Genomic DNA, 15,485 nt, shown 5'->3' on the forward strand with positions numbered 1-15,485 from the left:
ACAAGAATATGAGGATATCTTTGGGCATTAACAAATTACATGAAACATGAATTTGTATCCAAAAAATTCAATTAAATTAACCACAAAGGAACCTCAATGATTAATCGGAAATTTTCAACATAAGAAAAACTTACGGAGCCATACAGTACTTTCACATAGAAGCGGATCAGAGAAAGATTAATATTGCGGAATATTCAAAGATTCATTCTATTTTTCCTCAATATTTGCATAATGATACCATAGATTTAATCTTTGATATATAGTTCATAAGTTCATTCTTTTTTCCATCAATATTTGCATAATGACACGATAGACTTAACTTTTGACATATATGGGAAAATCATAGTTCATGAATATAAACACACATATCCCATAAAATTATTTGCAATATATAAAACCAATAAAGATTAGTACTGCAAAATCATATTCCAAATAACTTATAATTTAAATAAATAAATCTAAAAACATTTCAAGATGAAAATCGTTGGCAATAGCTATTTGTAATCACAATATATGTTATTCCAAACCCTCATCATCCTTCTTAAAACACAAGAATAAATTTTCATAAGAATTTTCCTAGATAAAATAAAAACTAAAAAAAAAAAATAGACATAACCAGTAACTAGGGATAGAACAAAAACAAGTTCATCAATTTCTTTCTTCAGTTCAATCTTCAGAAACTCAAGATTGTTTTGTTGCAATTTCAAGTTGACCACGAACAAACTCAAAATCTCCAAGAAGATATCCAACCAATTGAGATGACATCTGAACTAGAAGATCGTTTTCATGGTCGACCTCATGGTAGCGGGTTATGAAAACAGGGTTCTGGTGAAACTCAATAACTTAGACCTCTTCAACTTTGTCTTCCTTTTTGCATCCATGTGCACACCATAATATTACAAGAAATTTTGATGTTACAAAAGACGAAGGTAAACTGAAAAGACGAAGGTACCAAAATATACCTCAATCTAAAACTTTTCCACCTATAAGTCCTATCTCCGAAACTGATTGTCTATGGACTGAGTCGAGACAATACATCTAAGCGGTTCACACTTTGTGAGGTCGTCTATGGATACTAGATCGAGACAATACAACAACGAAGTATGATTACTTTCTAATAGGTTCGGACTTAACCAAACACTATAGGATTGCTATCAAGTAATTAGGAATTAACGTTTGTGTATTTTACTTCTAATTATAAAAAAAATAATTGTAATTGCGGAAATAGAAAAGTAAAAGACACGGCAAGATTTTGTTAACAAGGAAACCGCAAACGCAGAAAAACCCCGGGACCTTGTCCAGAATTGAATACTCTCAGAATTAATCCGCTATACAAAATCTAAACCAACTTCGTATAGTTGAGACCAAGCAACTAAACCTATAGTTCACCTAGTTCCCTCAGTATCCCTGCACCTCCAACTTGTAATAAGTCACGCACTTGGAACAATTCCTTTGGTTCGTATTCCAAACAGTATAGGAACAACAAATATGTTCGATAACAACTGTTTTCAATCAACGTGATATGAGTTATACAAAGGCTCTTATGTTTATTCCATAAACTCCCTTGTCGAGCTCTAGATCAATCTAAATAACAACTACCAAAGTAATGGTGTTCCTAGCTTTCCAAATGGACCAAAGCAGATTCTCACGATAATATAGTGTTTGATGTTTATCATTCAAATTTAACCAACTAGAAATCAGGTCTTTAATCGAGCTTATATTACTGTCATGGAGACGAAAATTCAGATGAGAAGCAAATAATATGGTTTGGGTTACTTGGCAGTGTAGTAAATGATCAACGGTTTCTTCCTCGGACTGAAAAAGTCGACAACTAGTATCAATGTCATTAATTGCTCTGCTGATGTTTTCGCACAACCCAACCCATTATGTAATACTCTCCACATGAAATTTAGAACCTTGGGAGCTATAAGTTTCACTCACCATAATTTTTTCCAGGGAATATTGAATCGATAATTAGAGAACTCACCAGTGCTATTTTCGAGCATCTTCTGAAACGACTTGAGTTGAAAGTTCCATCATTAGTGAACTGCCAAATTAGTTTTTCTTGGTTACAACTGAGAGGAATATGTATCTTCAGTATCTCTTGAACAGTTTGCTGACAGAAAAGATTGTTTACCAGCTCCATGTTCCATCTCCTACTATTGCTACAATTATGATCACTAACCGTTGAAACATCAGTTGTCAGATTCTCTATAAGTTCAGGTATGAAGTTTGGAATAGTGGGAATCCAGGAATCTTTCCAAATGCTTATATTAGTAACCGAGCCAACTATCCAAACATAACCTTTTCTTAGATCCCTTCTGAAATCAAGAATGGCTTTCCATGTGTTACATTGAGAGGTTTTATGAGCATTCCAAAAGAACACATCCTTCAAGTATTTTGCATGCAAGATTTGGACCCATAAAAAGTCTTTCCCAGTCAACAACCTCCATCCTAGTTTAGCCCCCAATATTTTGTTTAAAAATTCAAGAGATCTTAACCCAAGACGACCATTCTCCTTCCTTATACAAAACCAATCCCAGTTGATAAAGTGAACTTTTCTTGTGTCTTTGCTATGCCCCGACCAAAAATTTCTCATGATTTGATTAAGCTTTTTGATTACTTGTTTAGGAATAATTGATGTGGCCATGAAGTAGACTGGAATAAGAGCGAAAAATGATTGAATTAACTAAGTTCGCCCTGCATGGGATAAAATATGTCTCTTCCATCCAGCCAACTTATTCTCAAATTTTTCAATTAGAAAATCATAGGTATCACATCTGTGAGCTAGTTTAAGAATCTGAATTCCCATGTATTTTACTTCGACTCCCATTTTATTAACACCAAGTCTAGAACCAACTTCATAACCAACGCTCTCGCTTACCGATTTGCTAAACATGATTGCAGATTTGGAGAAATTAACCTGTTGCCCAGACCATTTGGAGTAAGTTTGTAATATTGCTTGTAGACAGTCTAAGTTGGAGTTGTTCATGTCACCAAATAAAAAAAGGTCGTCAGCAAACATAATATGAGAAACACTAGGTTCCCATCTGTTAAGATTGTACCCTTGATACAGTCCTTATGTCTCCATCTTCTTCATTAGCCATGACAAGTCCTGAGAACATAAGGTGAAAAGATAAGGGGACAACGGATACACTTGTCTTATCCTGCGTTCTCCATAAAAGAACCCTTTAGGTTGTTCATTCACTAGCAGCGAGAAAGAAGCAGACGTGACGCATGACATGATAATTCTGTGAGCTCTTCCCTTGATGTCAATACCCTGTAAAACAACACTTAAAAAACTTCATTCAATCATATCTTAAGCCTTACTCATATCCAAGTAGAGCGCAAAAGCACCACGAATAGAGTTTGACTTATTCATAGGATGAATTAACTCTTTTGCAATCACAATGTTACCAATAATCTATCTTCCTGGAATAAATGCAGATTGACTCTTAACTATGAAATTAGCAAGGAAAGGTCGAATCCTATTTACTATAGTTTTGCTAATTACTTAGTAAATAACATTGCATAATGATATGGGCCTGAAATCACTAGGGATTGAAGGATGTTTTACCTTGGGAACGAGAATCAAATTGGTGTGTTTCAAACCAACAGGAATTCTTGCAGAACTGAAAGCATCCTAGATCACTTGGATGACATCTTCTCCCACCACTTGCCAGCACTTCTTGTAAAAACACACTGGAAACTCATCTGAGCCAGGAGACCTAGTAGACCCCATGTGTTTCAGAACTTCCCTGGTTTCATTTGCATATGGGATTGAAGGTATGGAATTACTTTTTTAAAATTTAGAAGTATCAACGTGATTTTAAAAATTTGGATTACCATCTATTTCAATTGGTCCAACCAAACACCATTTTTTGGTTAAGGAATTCACCCATTAGAATTTTATTCGTGAAAAAAATTACCGTATTACTTAAATTTGATGGGCTTGAAATTCTTGAACCAAATAGGTGGTAATGTCTTTAGAGGTAGGGTCCATGGATATTCTTAGATGGACAAGGTCGGACAAGATTTGCGCCATTTTTCTGCAAAACCCAATCGACGATGAATTTAAGTATAATATTTTGATGATATGTTTTTCTCATAAGACTCTATAATATTTTGAATATTGGTCGTTCAAAGTTAACGGTTGAAATTAAAATCGATAAATAGTGAGGTTTGATATCTCGAGTTGCGTTCATTTTTTTTTAACAGTGTAGAGTCTTATAAAAGGAACATATGATCAAAATATTATGCTTAGATTCATTGTCATCTGGTTTTGCGAAAAAAATGACACAAATCATGTCTCACCTTGTTAGTCAAAGAATGTTCATAAATCCTCCCGGTGTCTTTATTTTCTGCAGCAAACCCTACTATGTTGTGCTATGCCTCGTGGTAGCAAACTTTTTTGAATTTCTCGGAAAGGTCAACAACTCCAAAACCCAAACGAAAGAGAGATTGATCATTACAATGTTTGGAGAGGGACAGTATTTAGGTGGGCAATTAGAAACTGACCGGCTCAGCACGGGCAACGGGAGTTCTAGCTACTTAGCTACACCTATAGCCTACTGTCCTGAAAAGTACGGATTGGTGCTGACATGATCATGACCAGGCTTGCCCGGTTTGCCCTTTTCTTTGGTGTAAACCAATAGAGGACTGAGATTATAAAAGGTAACAAAAAATTAACGACACACTTAACACACGTCAGCAGATTTTCCGCTTTTGACAGATTAACAGCTAAAAAATACACTCCACTGTAAAAAGAACTATAAGTTGTCACACAGTATATTTATCCGAGTGAAGGCTAAAGACGATAATAGTCGGACAAAAATGAATAAATTGTAGTATCATCATAGGGGTGAAATCGGAAACCCTGAGTGGTCATATAAAATATTATTATAACACCAAAACTGGAGACCTACTCCTATAGAAAAAAGAGTAAATATTACGTAAAATAGTGGAGGCCACCATTGGATTATCAGTTGATTAATTGTAAATGAAACAGTCGTACACGTGGAGCATGTGTAGACGCTAAAATATCTGAATTAAGAAAAAGTAGGACCATCCGACCGTTATGGAAGTGGTTGATTACGTCATTCTAGCACTTGAGGACAGAGTCAAAATATGGACCAAACCTGTCTGATTGTTCCACTGTAGTACTACTAGCTAGCCCTTTGAAAAGAAAGCGAGAGGAGTGAGAAAACTTCTTCTGATAGTCATCTTGATAGGTTGATTTTACAGCAAGCATAACCCTCTGCCCGAGAGCAATTTTCTAGATAGGTAGATTTTCGATCAGAGAAGGTGAAAATGACCCTAGATGACTTACAGAGACATCATGTCTTGGCTGTGCAACTCTCTTCTTAAGAAACGTCACAAATCAGTCTAAATAGTAGTGGTAAATTGGTACACCCGGCCCTCTTGCTAATGACAACACAGTCAATCCTACACGGTGAAGTTGGGTCCATTGTGCATTGTTCACTTTCACTCTCTCCAGACCAGAGCTGCAATGTCACTTGTGTGCTCATTAACTTGAGAGAGACGGATAGTACAAGCTGGACAGGAAGAGTAAGCATGTAATGCTGACTCATGGAAGATAATTTTAAGTGTGATATTTTGCTTCAAGAGTTACCACTGTAAGTTTGTGATTTTACAGGCAGGTTTTGATCGATGAGAAACCTACTTTTTTATTTTGGGTTGAGAATTACATTATATTTTGGGTTGTTTGAATTTGATATATGAATGTGAATGCAAGATTGAGTGCATTGATCAATCTTCCAATACAGTGCTCAATCTGAAAATTTTTCTCATTTTTTTCATATGAAAATGACCTTCAATTAGGGTAGGGTTCTCTTAATTCATGATTACATATCACAACTCTCTTCTCTTCTTGCTTGTGATGGGGTTACATAATTCAAAACACATCGTTGTAGCAGCCATTTGACTCATTGAGGAGATGATCAAGTTATAGCTTTGAAATAATCTCCACTAGATCTAAACCAACCAAATAACTTTATCATATCAACATTGATAATAGACTTTAAAAAAATTGATGATTTCAATTGGATGTTCAGTGGCTGATATAGAAGAAGATTAAGACAAGTGCTGGAAGTGAACAAGGGAAAGAAGAAAATGACCTCATTTTTACACAAGCTACTGTCAGGAAAATGGATGGAAATGTAAGACCTATAATTCAAAATAATACAGCTCCTTTACCCTGCATCAAAGCCATTATCAGAGCTACTGTAAAGAAAATGACCCATTTCCATATCTAAAGAAACCCAATCTTTAGCAATTCAAGTTCAAAACTAGAAAAGAGAAAGATGGTAAGAAGGGGGACCAAATCTTTTCCTTCTAATATCAATAATTGTTTGATCCCTTGTTTGATTCAAGAAACTGAAGACCAACAGGACTTACCAGTGGCATTAAATTCAAAAAGAAACTAAAATTATAACTCCATCTTCCATTGATTAAAACCCTATATTTACAGAATTACAGACACCTTCAAAATACAACAAGGAAACAACTTCTTTTTACAGTGAAGAAAGTCTTACTGAAACCTGTAACCAAAGGAACTTAACAAAAGATGATTCAAACTACCTAGTGGTGAAATTCCCAAACCCAATAAGGATTGTTTCTCCGTTCTAGAAACTCCAACGAAAGGACCCATTTCTTATGATCAATTCATGGAGAATTTTGGGAGGGAAAACCAGTATATATTCCACAATACAATAAACCAAGAAAGAAATCCCATAAATACTAGTGTAAAATCTAATCAACGCCATGAAGAAACAGTATGAAGTGGGATATCATCCCAAGCTAATGAGAGAAGCCCTGGTGCTGATTCTTTAATGGAATACTTAGAACTGTAATTATAGTTCCATAGTAAAATCCTAGCTTGACTCACAGAGTAATGACTAAGAGGAAATGATTCAAACCCGCAAGCTTCCATCAATACTTTCCACTGGGCATATTCTTCCATTCTTTCCTGTCTTACTGGCCCTTCTTCAGGACCAACAACACCTGCTATTCTTCTCCCAAGCAACAACCTCTCTACCCGAATACGTTCTGAAGAATCTCTAGCTAAACTTGGTTCAAGCGATTCAAATACAGCTAAATAGTACTTCAGTGCATTTTTAAACCTATCTACATAACTGACATGGTTCAAACTAGCTTCATATTCTCCGAGTGTAACGACTTTAGGGTTTAACGATTTAGCAAGTTTAAGAGCTCTCTCTACTGCACAATTAGTTGAATCCAACAAATTGTAAAGTTGAAGCATGAAATTTACAGCTAAAACTTCATTTTTCTCCACTCGGAAACTAGACTCGTTTAATTCATGAATTGGAGTTAAAATTGGTTCAAACTCAAAATTAAGATCTAATAGTTTCGCAAAGTCACGTAAACGATTACCAGTAGCTAATAGAGATGCAGCTGGAGATCTACCCAGAGTTGGAGCTGGAATTCCAGAGATTCTAATCATGGTTGGTTTACCAAATGATCGAGTTGCTAATGCTTGAAGAAGTGCTGCCCATTGAAGACCTTGAACGATTCCAAAATCAACAATGTGTATACAACTTGCTGATTCAGTAGCTTCAAGAATCGCCTGATTTGCAGTCAAGTGAGAGAATTTTGAATATGGACAAGCATCGTTCAGAGTTTTATAAGAAAGAGTAACCTCCTCCGATGAGCACGAAGCTTGGTCAAAATCAGTCAACGGATGGGTCTTTGAAATTTTAGGTGAGATTAATCGATTGTAAAGAACTTCAGAGAAGTAAAACGCGACTCGTTCAGTTGGATCACCAAGTTCGGAAACTGATTCACGAACTCGATTAAGTAATTTAATGGCGTGTTCAGGTTCTGATTCTGAGATTAGAGCGCATTCAAGAAGCGATTTTAGCAGTGGAGAAATTGATTCAGCTTCAGAAGAAGATTGAGATAAGACCTGGGGTTTTTGAAGAAGGGATGATGAGTTTTGTAGAGATGGTAAATCCTGAGGTTGAAGAACTGGCGTTGGAACCCATGTTGGAAGTTGATGTTGATGATGAGATTGAAGTAGATTAGGGTTTTTCTGTTGAGTGTCTGATGGGAAGATGAGAGGAGGACATAGATCAGAAGAAGGGTTTGAGGATTGAGTACTGAGTCGGCTCGAACAAGTAACAAATGGATCGTTGTTATTATAAAAAGCAAGTTCAGAACTCTCTGGTGAATCTTCATTACCATGACCACCACCACCACCATTGATTAAGGTCTCCATCCAATCATCCGATTCAAACTCATCTGCAAGTCTAAAACCAATAGAATGATGATCTAAATGAGGAAAAGAAGAAAGTGGATCAGATTCATCACCACCAGCATCAGACACACAGCCACCACCTCCAACACCGACTGTATACGGTTCAGCACCAGTAAGACCAAAACCGAAAGAAGATGGCGGACTAGGGTTTTGAGTTTGCACACACCATGAAAATGGATTCACACCCATAAACTGTTGTTGCTGCTGGTGGATTTCTTGCTGCTGCTGTTGTTGCAATTGCTGCTGCTGCTGCTGTTGCTTTTGCTGGATAACTTGTTGAGCTATTGCCATTAAGTTTCCACTGTCGGTACACATATAAGCCATTTCCCCACTTAAATCAATCAGAAACCACTGTAATCAACCGAGTCAAATAGGCTGTTTGTTCATACAGAAGAAAAAGAGAAAAACAAGAGAGGAGTTAAAAGAGATTTGAGGAGGGAGTTATGGTTTCATTTTTGAGATATAAAAGAGGAGGAAGAAAAACCAGTGGAATGTGGGTCCCACTGGAAAGAAAAGCCCAAAACAAATTGGGACCCACGAGGAGAAAACAATAATAATACGTGCGGGGAGGGACTGAGAGCGACTGCAATGGTACGACTAAACTCAAAGATCAAAGACCAAAAAAAAAGACTAAATATGAGTTTAATCTGTACTGCGACGTTATGGGGAGAAGACCAAATTTGGTCGCGCGTAAAATTAATCACCGCACGAAAACGGGCGTAAATTTGGTGTACGCTTGAATGGGGCGTAAAATTGGTTTACGCCCGAAATTTGAATGGGGCGGATGGTTTGGTGTCCGCCTGATGAGTAAGTGAACGGGCGGATGGTTGGGTGTCCGCCTGATGAATTTCATTTTGAATGGGGCGGATGGTTTGGTGTCCGCCTGACGAAATGTGAACGGACGGATGATTGGGTGTCCGCCTGATGAATTTCATTTTGAATGGGGCGGATGGTTTGGTGCCCGCCTGATGAGTAAGTGAACGGGCGGATGGTTGGGTGTCCGTCCAGCAACAAGCGTACTTTAAATTTACGCCCGACTATATTAGAATTTGGGATTTGGTCGCGACCATATTTGGTCTAGAATTTGATCTTTGGTCCAAATTTGATCTTTACTCCGTCCCACTGTGTTACGATCTCATCCCATAAATTTGGTTATACTCATCCACTGTGGATGATCTGAATAAATAGACCAAAACCCTAGCCTATAGCCCCATGAATAGTACTAGTGCCATGCAGGGGTTGCTTTCCAGCAGCTCTCTATCTATCTTTCCACTTCACTCTTTTCAGTAATAAGGCCACTCATGATGTGGCGATATAGTAAATGGCCCCGCAACCTCTGAATCACTATGATTTCATTTCTGACACGTGTATATTTATTGGTAAATGTAGACTTGAGGACCCACAATTTACATCTGTATTTACTTAATAATTTAAATGAACTCAGTCCGTAGAGACTGAGAAGAGTGAGATACGGAGATTTCAAGGTACTTGCAAAACGTCATCATGGTAGCAGTCTTTTCTTTTGGCTGCAGTTGGGAGATGCACCTGCAACGTTGGATTTGAACATCGAATGGTTGAGAATTGTAGTGGGACCATGTTTATAGTTCGTCTACATTTTCCACTTCGGTCAAAAGTGGAGCTGGGGGGTAAAAACAAAAAGTGATTATTGATAAAAAAGTTAATACAGACAAACACACATAAGGAAAAGTGAAGAATGTGCGAAAGAGTGATATCTATCGAAAAAGAGTTGTGTGTTATGTGTATGTATGTGTGTGGATGGCTTAGTTATCATCTTTTCTTTTTCTTTTCTATCTCAAAGCTACAAGTTTCTTTCTTCTTCATCTCTCGTAGTCTGCCACCAAGTTGCAAAGTGGAGGAATTGCCATCTCTGAAATAACCTCCGTTCTTTATGGACGATTTAGTGGTTGCTAAATCAACTCTTTTATGATAAGAATATGGGTCCCGTTGTTTGTGATTGAAGAAGACCAGATGGGCCCGCTTGGCTTCTGCTTCACCAACAGAAGTTCCTTCAATGAAGAAACAGGAGATGAGAACACCAATGTCTTTGCTGATTTTACCTTACATAAATGGCAAAACCAAAATATTTTCTCATCACCTATGAGTCATGATTCCAAGATTCAGCCACTTTAGAGCGTCATGGATTGAACACTTTTCTTTAGTTGTTTTGCTTTGTGCTGTGAATTCAGAGAAATGTGTGAAATATGTATGTGCCTTGACAATATTACGAGCACGCTGCATGCACTTCTAAGATTCAGTGCAAAGTCTAGTTTTTTTGTTATGTTATAATTGTTCACATGGTGGTGGGGTGAGTTTGATGACTAAATTTAAGCTAAATGCTGTATTGAGTGGAACCAGAATAGTTCCAGTGGACTCTGGGTGAAAGGAGTAACTAAACTTAGCTGGTTAGTGATTACTGATTAGCCCTAGCTACTACTAATAGTATCCTAAATAGACAGGTTAAAGATGAACCGGCTCAATCCTCCTCTCTATAATAGGATTACAAGCCCGAGAATTCACACAAGTGGTCCTATCTCTATTACAATTAACTATAATCGGCAGGCAATAGCTAGACCCCTCGGATTCTGCGTTTTTCTATCGTTTATTTACTTTTGTGTCTTGTTATCATTTTAACTGTCACAAGTATTCTTGATGTCTACTGTTTTACTTCTGACCATCATTTTAACCGTGTCAACAAGTTTGGAGTTGCCTTAATGGAACTGCCTCGGCAGAAAAAGATCTTTGATTGTGCATCTATCAGGTTAATTTCAAGTGTACATAATACTGATAGGTAGATATTACTGTAGTACAGTGATAAAGTTGTTGGGTGATGATACCAATAACTTGAATTCGAAACTAGCCAACATCTGAGTGGAGAGATTTTTTTCTCTTTTCCTAACTATTTTATTCTAAATTTCTTTGGGGTTTAGTACTTGTCTATTTCATATCTATCAGAAAGTAGTGACATGGGAGATAGCCAGGTCATGACTGTTGCCTTTCAGTTATCCGGCCACTCTACTCCTTTGGTGTGCCAACTGTAGAGCACACGTAAACGCTTTCAGTTTTAAGATAGTTGTCCCTGGAAAGGAATGGTTGTGGTAGTTGTAGGCCAGGTCTGGTTATTGGCAAGGTCGAACGAAGGGATTGAGTTACTTCGCTTCCTCTGAAAATGGTTCTGGTACCGATCACTCTGTTGCGGCAGGGCGCTAGGGCCCGGTAACGTTACGTCTGTCGCTTAGGTGCTATCATGCTGCGGGTAACTGAATAAGGACTAACGGGCGGTCACTCGTCTTTACATGGGCCTCATCTCATGCGGGGGGTCTCCGGCTAAGAGTTTGATTGTTATGGGTATAACCACGTCCCTTACATTAAAGTGAGCTTGGTTTGAAGGGCCGTAGCATAAAAAATATAATACTTAAAGCTAAGGGCTGGTCAAGTATAGTGGAAATAATAAAGGTGGGATATTCGCCTCGATTCAGAGTTAGTAGTGATTTCACCTAAGCGTTATTCGGAGTGTGACACGTGGATATGAGCTGCTAAGGTTTGAAAGTTCAGGTAAGAATCGGTTAAAGCGGAACGTTAAGTGAGGGAAAAGTCCCAGTCAGAATCGTGGAATAGGAGCCCTGGGCTTTCGCCACATCCCTGTACTCACCTTGGTACGGTTCTTCGCTCGGCGCTTAGCTCATTTTTTTACCCCAGATATCAAACCTTAGGGCATTACTCAGAGAAAGACAAAAGCAAACTAAACAAACAAGCTCGGCTGGCTAATCAATGGTTCGCAGGAGGATTAGAGTGATTAGCGGGAATTGGAGATTTCTCGTTCGCTAAAGTCTTGTATGCCTTCCCGTTGATTCAGTACGTTCATATCCCCTTGGGAAGTTTGATCAATCTTCCTCACCTCTAATGGTTAGTATTGAGCAGCCAGGTGGGGGTTAGAATGGGATCTATCTCATTCCATCGTATATGACATGCACGTTTTTTTCACCCTTGTGGTTGAGAAGGAGAATCCCAGTGGAGTGGTTGATTACATACCAATTGCTTGCTGCAATGTGGTGAAGATACGCGAGATTATAGGCCCACGATTTTGGTGTTTGATGCGTCTTTGTTGGTATAAAATTGCAATTTATCCCTTGCAATTGTAAGCTTTAGAAGAGAAGGCAGATATCGTGAGTAAGGCAAGGAGACACGACCTTTACATGATGGTTTTCTTCTTTGATTAGTCCCCCTTAACTCGCAAAAGAAGTCAATCATGTATGGGGAATGTCTTGTAAGATCATCTCAACCCGGGCAAGCGATGGTTCCAAAAAAATTTGTTCTGGTTCTCGTCCGGTTGTGGGCACTCCGCTGACGCGATATCAGCAGGTTCAATTCCGGACTTGGATGTGCTCACTCGTCGTGCTGTGATTCTTAAATCAGTATAGATCTTTTTGCATCTCACTTCTGAAAGATAGGTGGTGCAGCAAGGGGCGATCGATATGATATAGCCAAGCAAAATCGGTTAAAGGTGAATGAAGAAACAGACAGAGATGCCATATCTATTGTGAAGTTATCTAATCCAGTTACTGAATCTTATTCCTTCAAGTAGTGAGACGCAAAAGAAGAAGTCCCGGATATATAATTAAAGGCCTTGTTCTGTAAGAAAAACCTCCGCCTCTGGATAGGTGGTCACAAGTTTTGAGGGATCAGTATAGGCATCCACTAATGAGAGAAACCACGCAAAAGGAGCGAAGGGGAGTTCTTGAACCGAAGGAACAAAGCCAGTAAGCTCACAAGAGAGTCTACTATGACTATCTGGAAAAAAGAGTCTGGTCCAAGTCTTCGATCTAATAAGTAAGGTTCACAAGCACAAGTCATTAAAGGTCGATATGTGTCCGCGTTGTTTTGAGTCTAAGAAGTACCGACAACTCTTTTTCTTATATTTCAACCAACACTCAGTATCGGAATTTCCGCCAGCTGGTTAGACTCTTACATTAGCTGCTCTGAACATTGTTTGCCGAGTCAGCTTCAATGTCTAATGGAATGGAAGCAGAGATGCTCTTTTTGCCGTCAGTGAAAATCAAGTCCATTTCACTTCAGTCTACTTCCAATCAAGACTATGTTATCTTTTCTCAGGCCGGTAAGATAGTGAGTTAGATGGACCAGCAACAACTGGGACAAATCCTTCTTTCTCTCTTCCTATCGATGAACACAATGATGTAGTACTACCTAGGGGTGGGACTTGGGTTGGGTCAACCCACACAGCCCATGCCTAACCCGAACGTTGGGCGGGCATGGGCAATGTATTTTTAAATTTTTGGGAAAGCTCCGGTACAATTTTAATAAACCCGAGTTAAACTTGGGCAAGCATAGGCAAAAATATTTTTAACATGAGCAACCCACCCAACCCGAGGAACTATAATATAATTATATAAACTATTTTTATAATTGGTAGTATTATCTATTAAGAGCAATTTTAGCCACTATCTTCAAACCTAATAATGAAAATATAAATCATATCTATCTCATTATTAATTCAATATGAATTTTTTTTATATTATTGTTAGTAATCATAAGTTATTTGGAAATTTAATCTAAATGCAGTAATTAAATCTTGTAATTACTAAAATTTGTTATGATCACATTAATAAAAAATAAATTTTAAGACTTAAATTAAGATTGGCTTAAGAATCCCTCAAAAGAAGTTGATATTGAAGAGACATTTGAGGAACTTGAAAAGATGGAAGTAGGTGAAATCAATGTGGGAGTCCAGGAAGGTGTTGTTCTTCCTCCATCTTGAAAGAAAGTAAGATGCTTTATCATGAACATCTGAGCTAAGAACAAACCTTCAATTTGGCATTTTCTTAGTTTTTAGTTGTTTATTTTCAATTATGAAATATCATGTCTCCTTTATTAGTAATTAGTAAGCAGCTTTGTTATCATACGAAACACCATGTCTCCCTTATTAGTTTGAATGAATAAAAATTCCAAAGAGTTTGTTTATCTGAATGTTTTGATAATATTTCTTTAAAAAACTAACATAGCATATACTGAGTTGAGTGCTATTGTACACAAAAAAGTGAAAATGAAAAATTGTTGGTGTATAGTTAACTGAACCCCTGCAACTGTCCACATTTTTTATGTTGTAAAGTATTAGCATGGGTCAACCCGAGGAACCCGGAGAACCCGAGGAGTATAACTTGGGCGGGTCTTGGGAAGCACCTCATAGGGTTCCATGGGCAATCTGGGCAAAAGATTTCTACCTCGGGTCTGCCTCGGCCAAGCCTTCTAACCCGACCAACCAACCGAAGTCCCACCCCTAGTACTACCACCAAACCACCACCCTCTTCTGTGGGGCAACACACCCATCTCATCTGGGACATGCGGAGCAAAGGCAACGAAATAGCAATTCGAATCTGGTCCGCTGGTACAACACAATACAGGGTTTCCATTAGAGATTCCATCGGTAGGGCAGCCTCCTACGGGTCCCTCATACAGACATATGATTTCTTTCATCCCTTTTCTTTTCTTTGCTGATTACGATCAATGAAATTTCCCATGTTGCACTAAGTTACTGACGGATGTATGCATGCGGTCCGAGAACACTTTGGGGTGAAAACCCATCCGAAAAACTCCAACAATAAAAGGTACAAAGATTGAAACTTCTTTCCCATTTGGATCGGAGAATTTATGGAGGAAATCGGGTTTTAAATTTCCAGAAACCGCACGATTATATATCCAAAGGGAATAGACCGCGCCTAAAATCATTCCAAGCGCTGCTAATGTGGCTACTAAGCTATTTCTTTGGAAAGCTCCTACTAAGATGGGAAATTCCCTGATAAAGCTGCTAGTACCTGGTGAACTCATATTTGCCAAAGTGGAGGAGAATAAAATGGTAGAGAGATTCAGCATGGTGCTCACTGAATCTCGATAATATCTAACAAGTCGAGTCTTATGTCGGTTATATAGAACACCAACACATAGAGAAAGGGCTGGAGGAACCGGTCCATGACGACATCGGTAGAATGCTACCTCCAATTCCTTGTATGTTCGGACTAAACATACCAATAGTCACCAGATTCATATGAGCTGCAGGGGAGTAGGCAATAATCTTTTTAAGATCGATCTGTCTTGAAGTGGTCGAGGAAGTATATATTATAGCAATAGCACTCGGAGTATAAATGAAAGGAGTGGA

General features: G+C 38.2%; 1 protein-coding gene across 1 annotated transcript; it reads right to left on the bottom strand.

The window, feature by feature from the left end:
- Positions 1–6,438: 6,438 nt before the first annotated feature.
- On the bottom strand, positions 6,439–8,725 carry LOC113289230 (scarecrow-like protein 4). Its single transcript, XM_026538430.1, has one exon. The coding sequence runs from the start codon at positions 8,618–8,620 to the stop codon at positions 6,776–6,778; it is 1,845 nt and encodes a 614-aa protein (XP_026394215.1). The 5' UTR covers positions 8,621–8,725; the 3' UTR covers positions 6,439–6,775.
- Between the last annotated feature and the right edge of the window lie 6,760 nt (positions 8,726–15,485).

Source organism: Papaver somniferum, chromosome 6 (genome assembly GCF_003573695.1).
Source record: "Papaver somniferum cultivar HN1 chromosome 6, ASM357369v1, whole genome shotgun sequence".
NCBI lineage: Eukaryota > Viridiplantae > Streptophyta > Magnoliopsida > Ranunculales > Papaveraceae > Papaver > Papaver somniferum.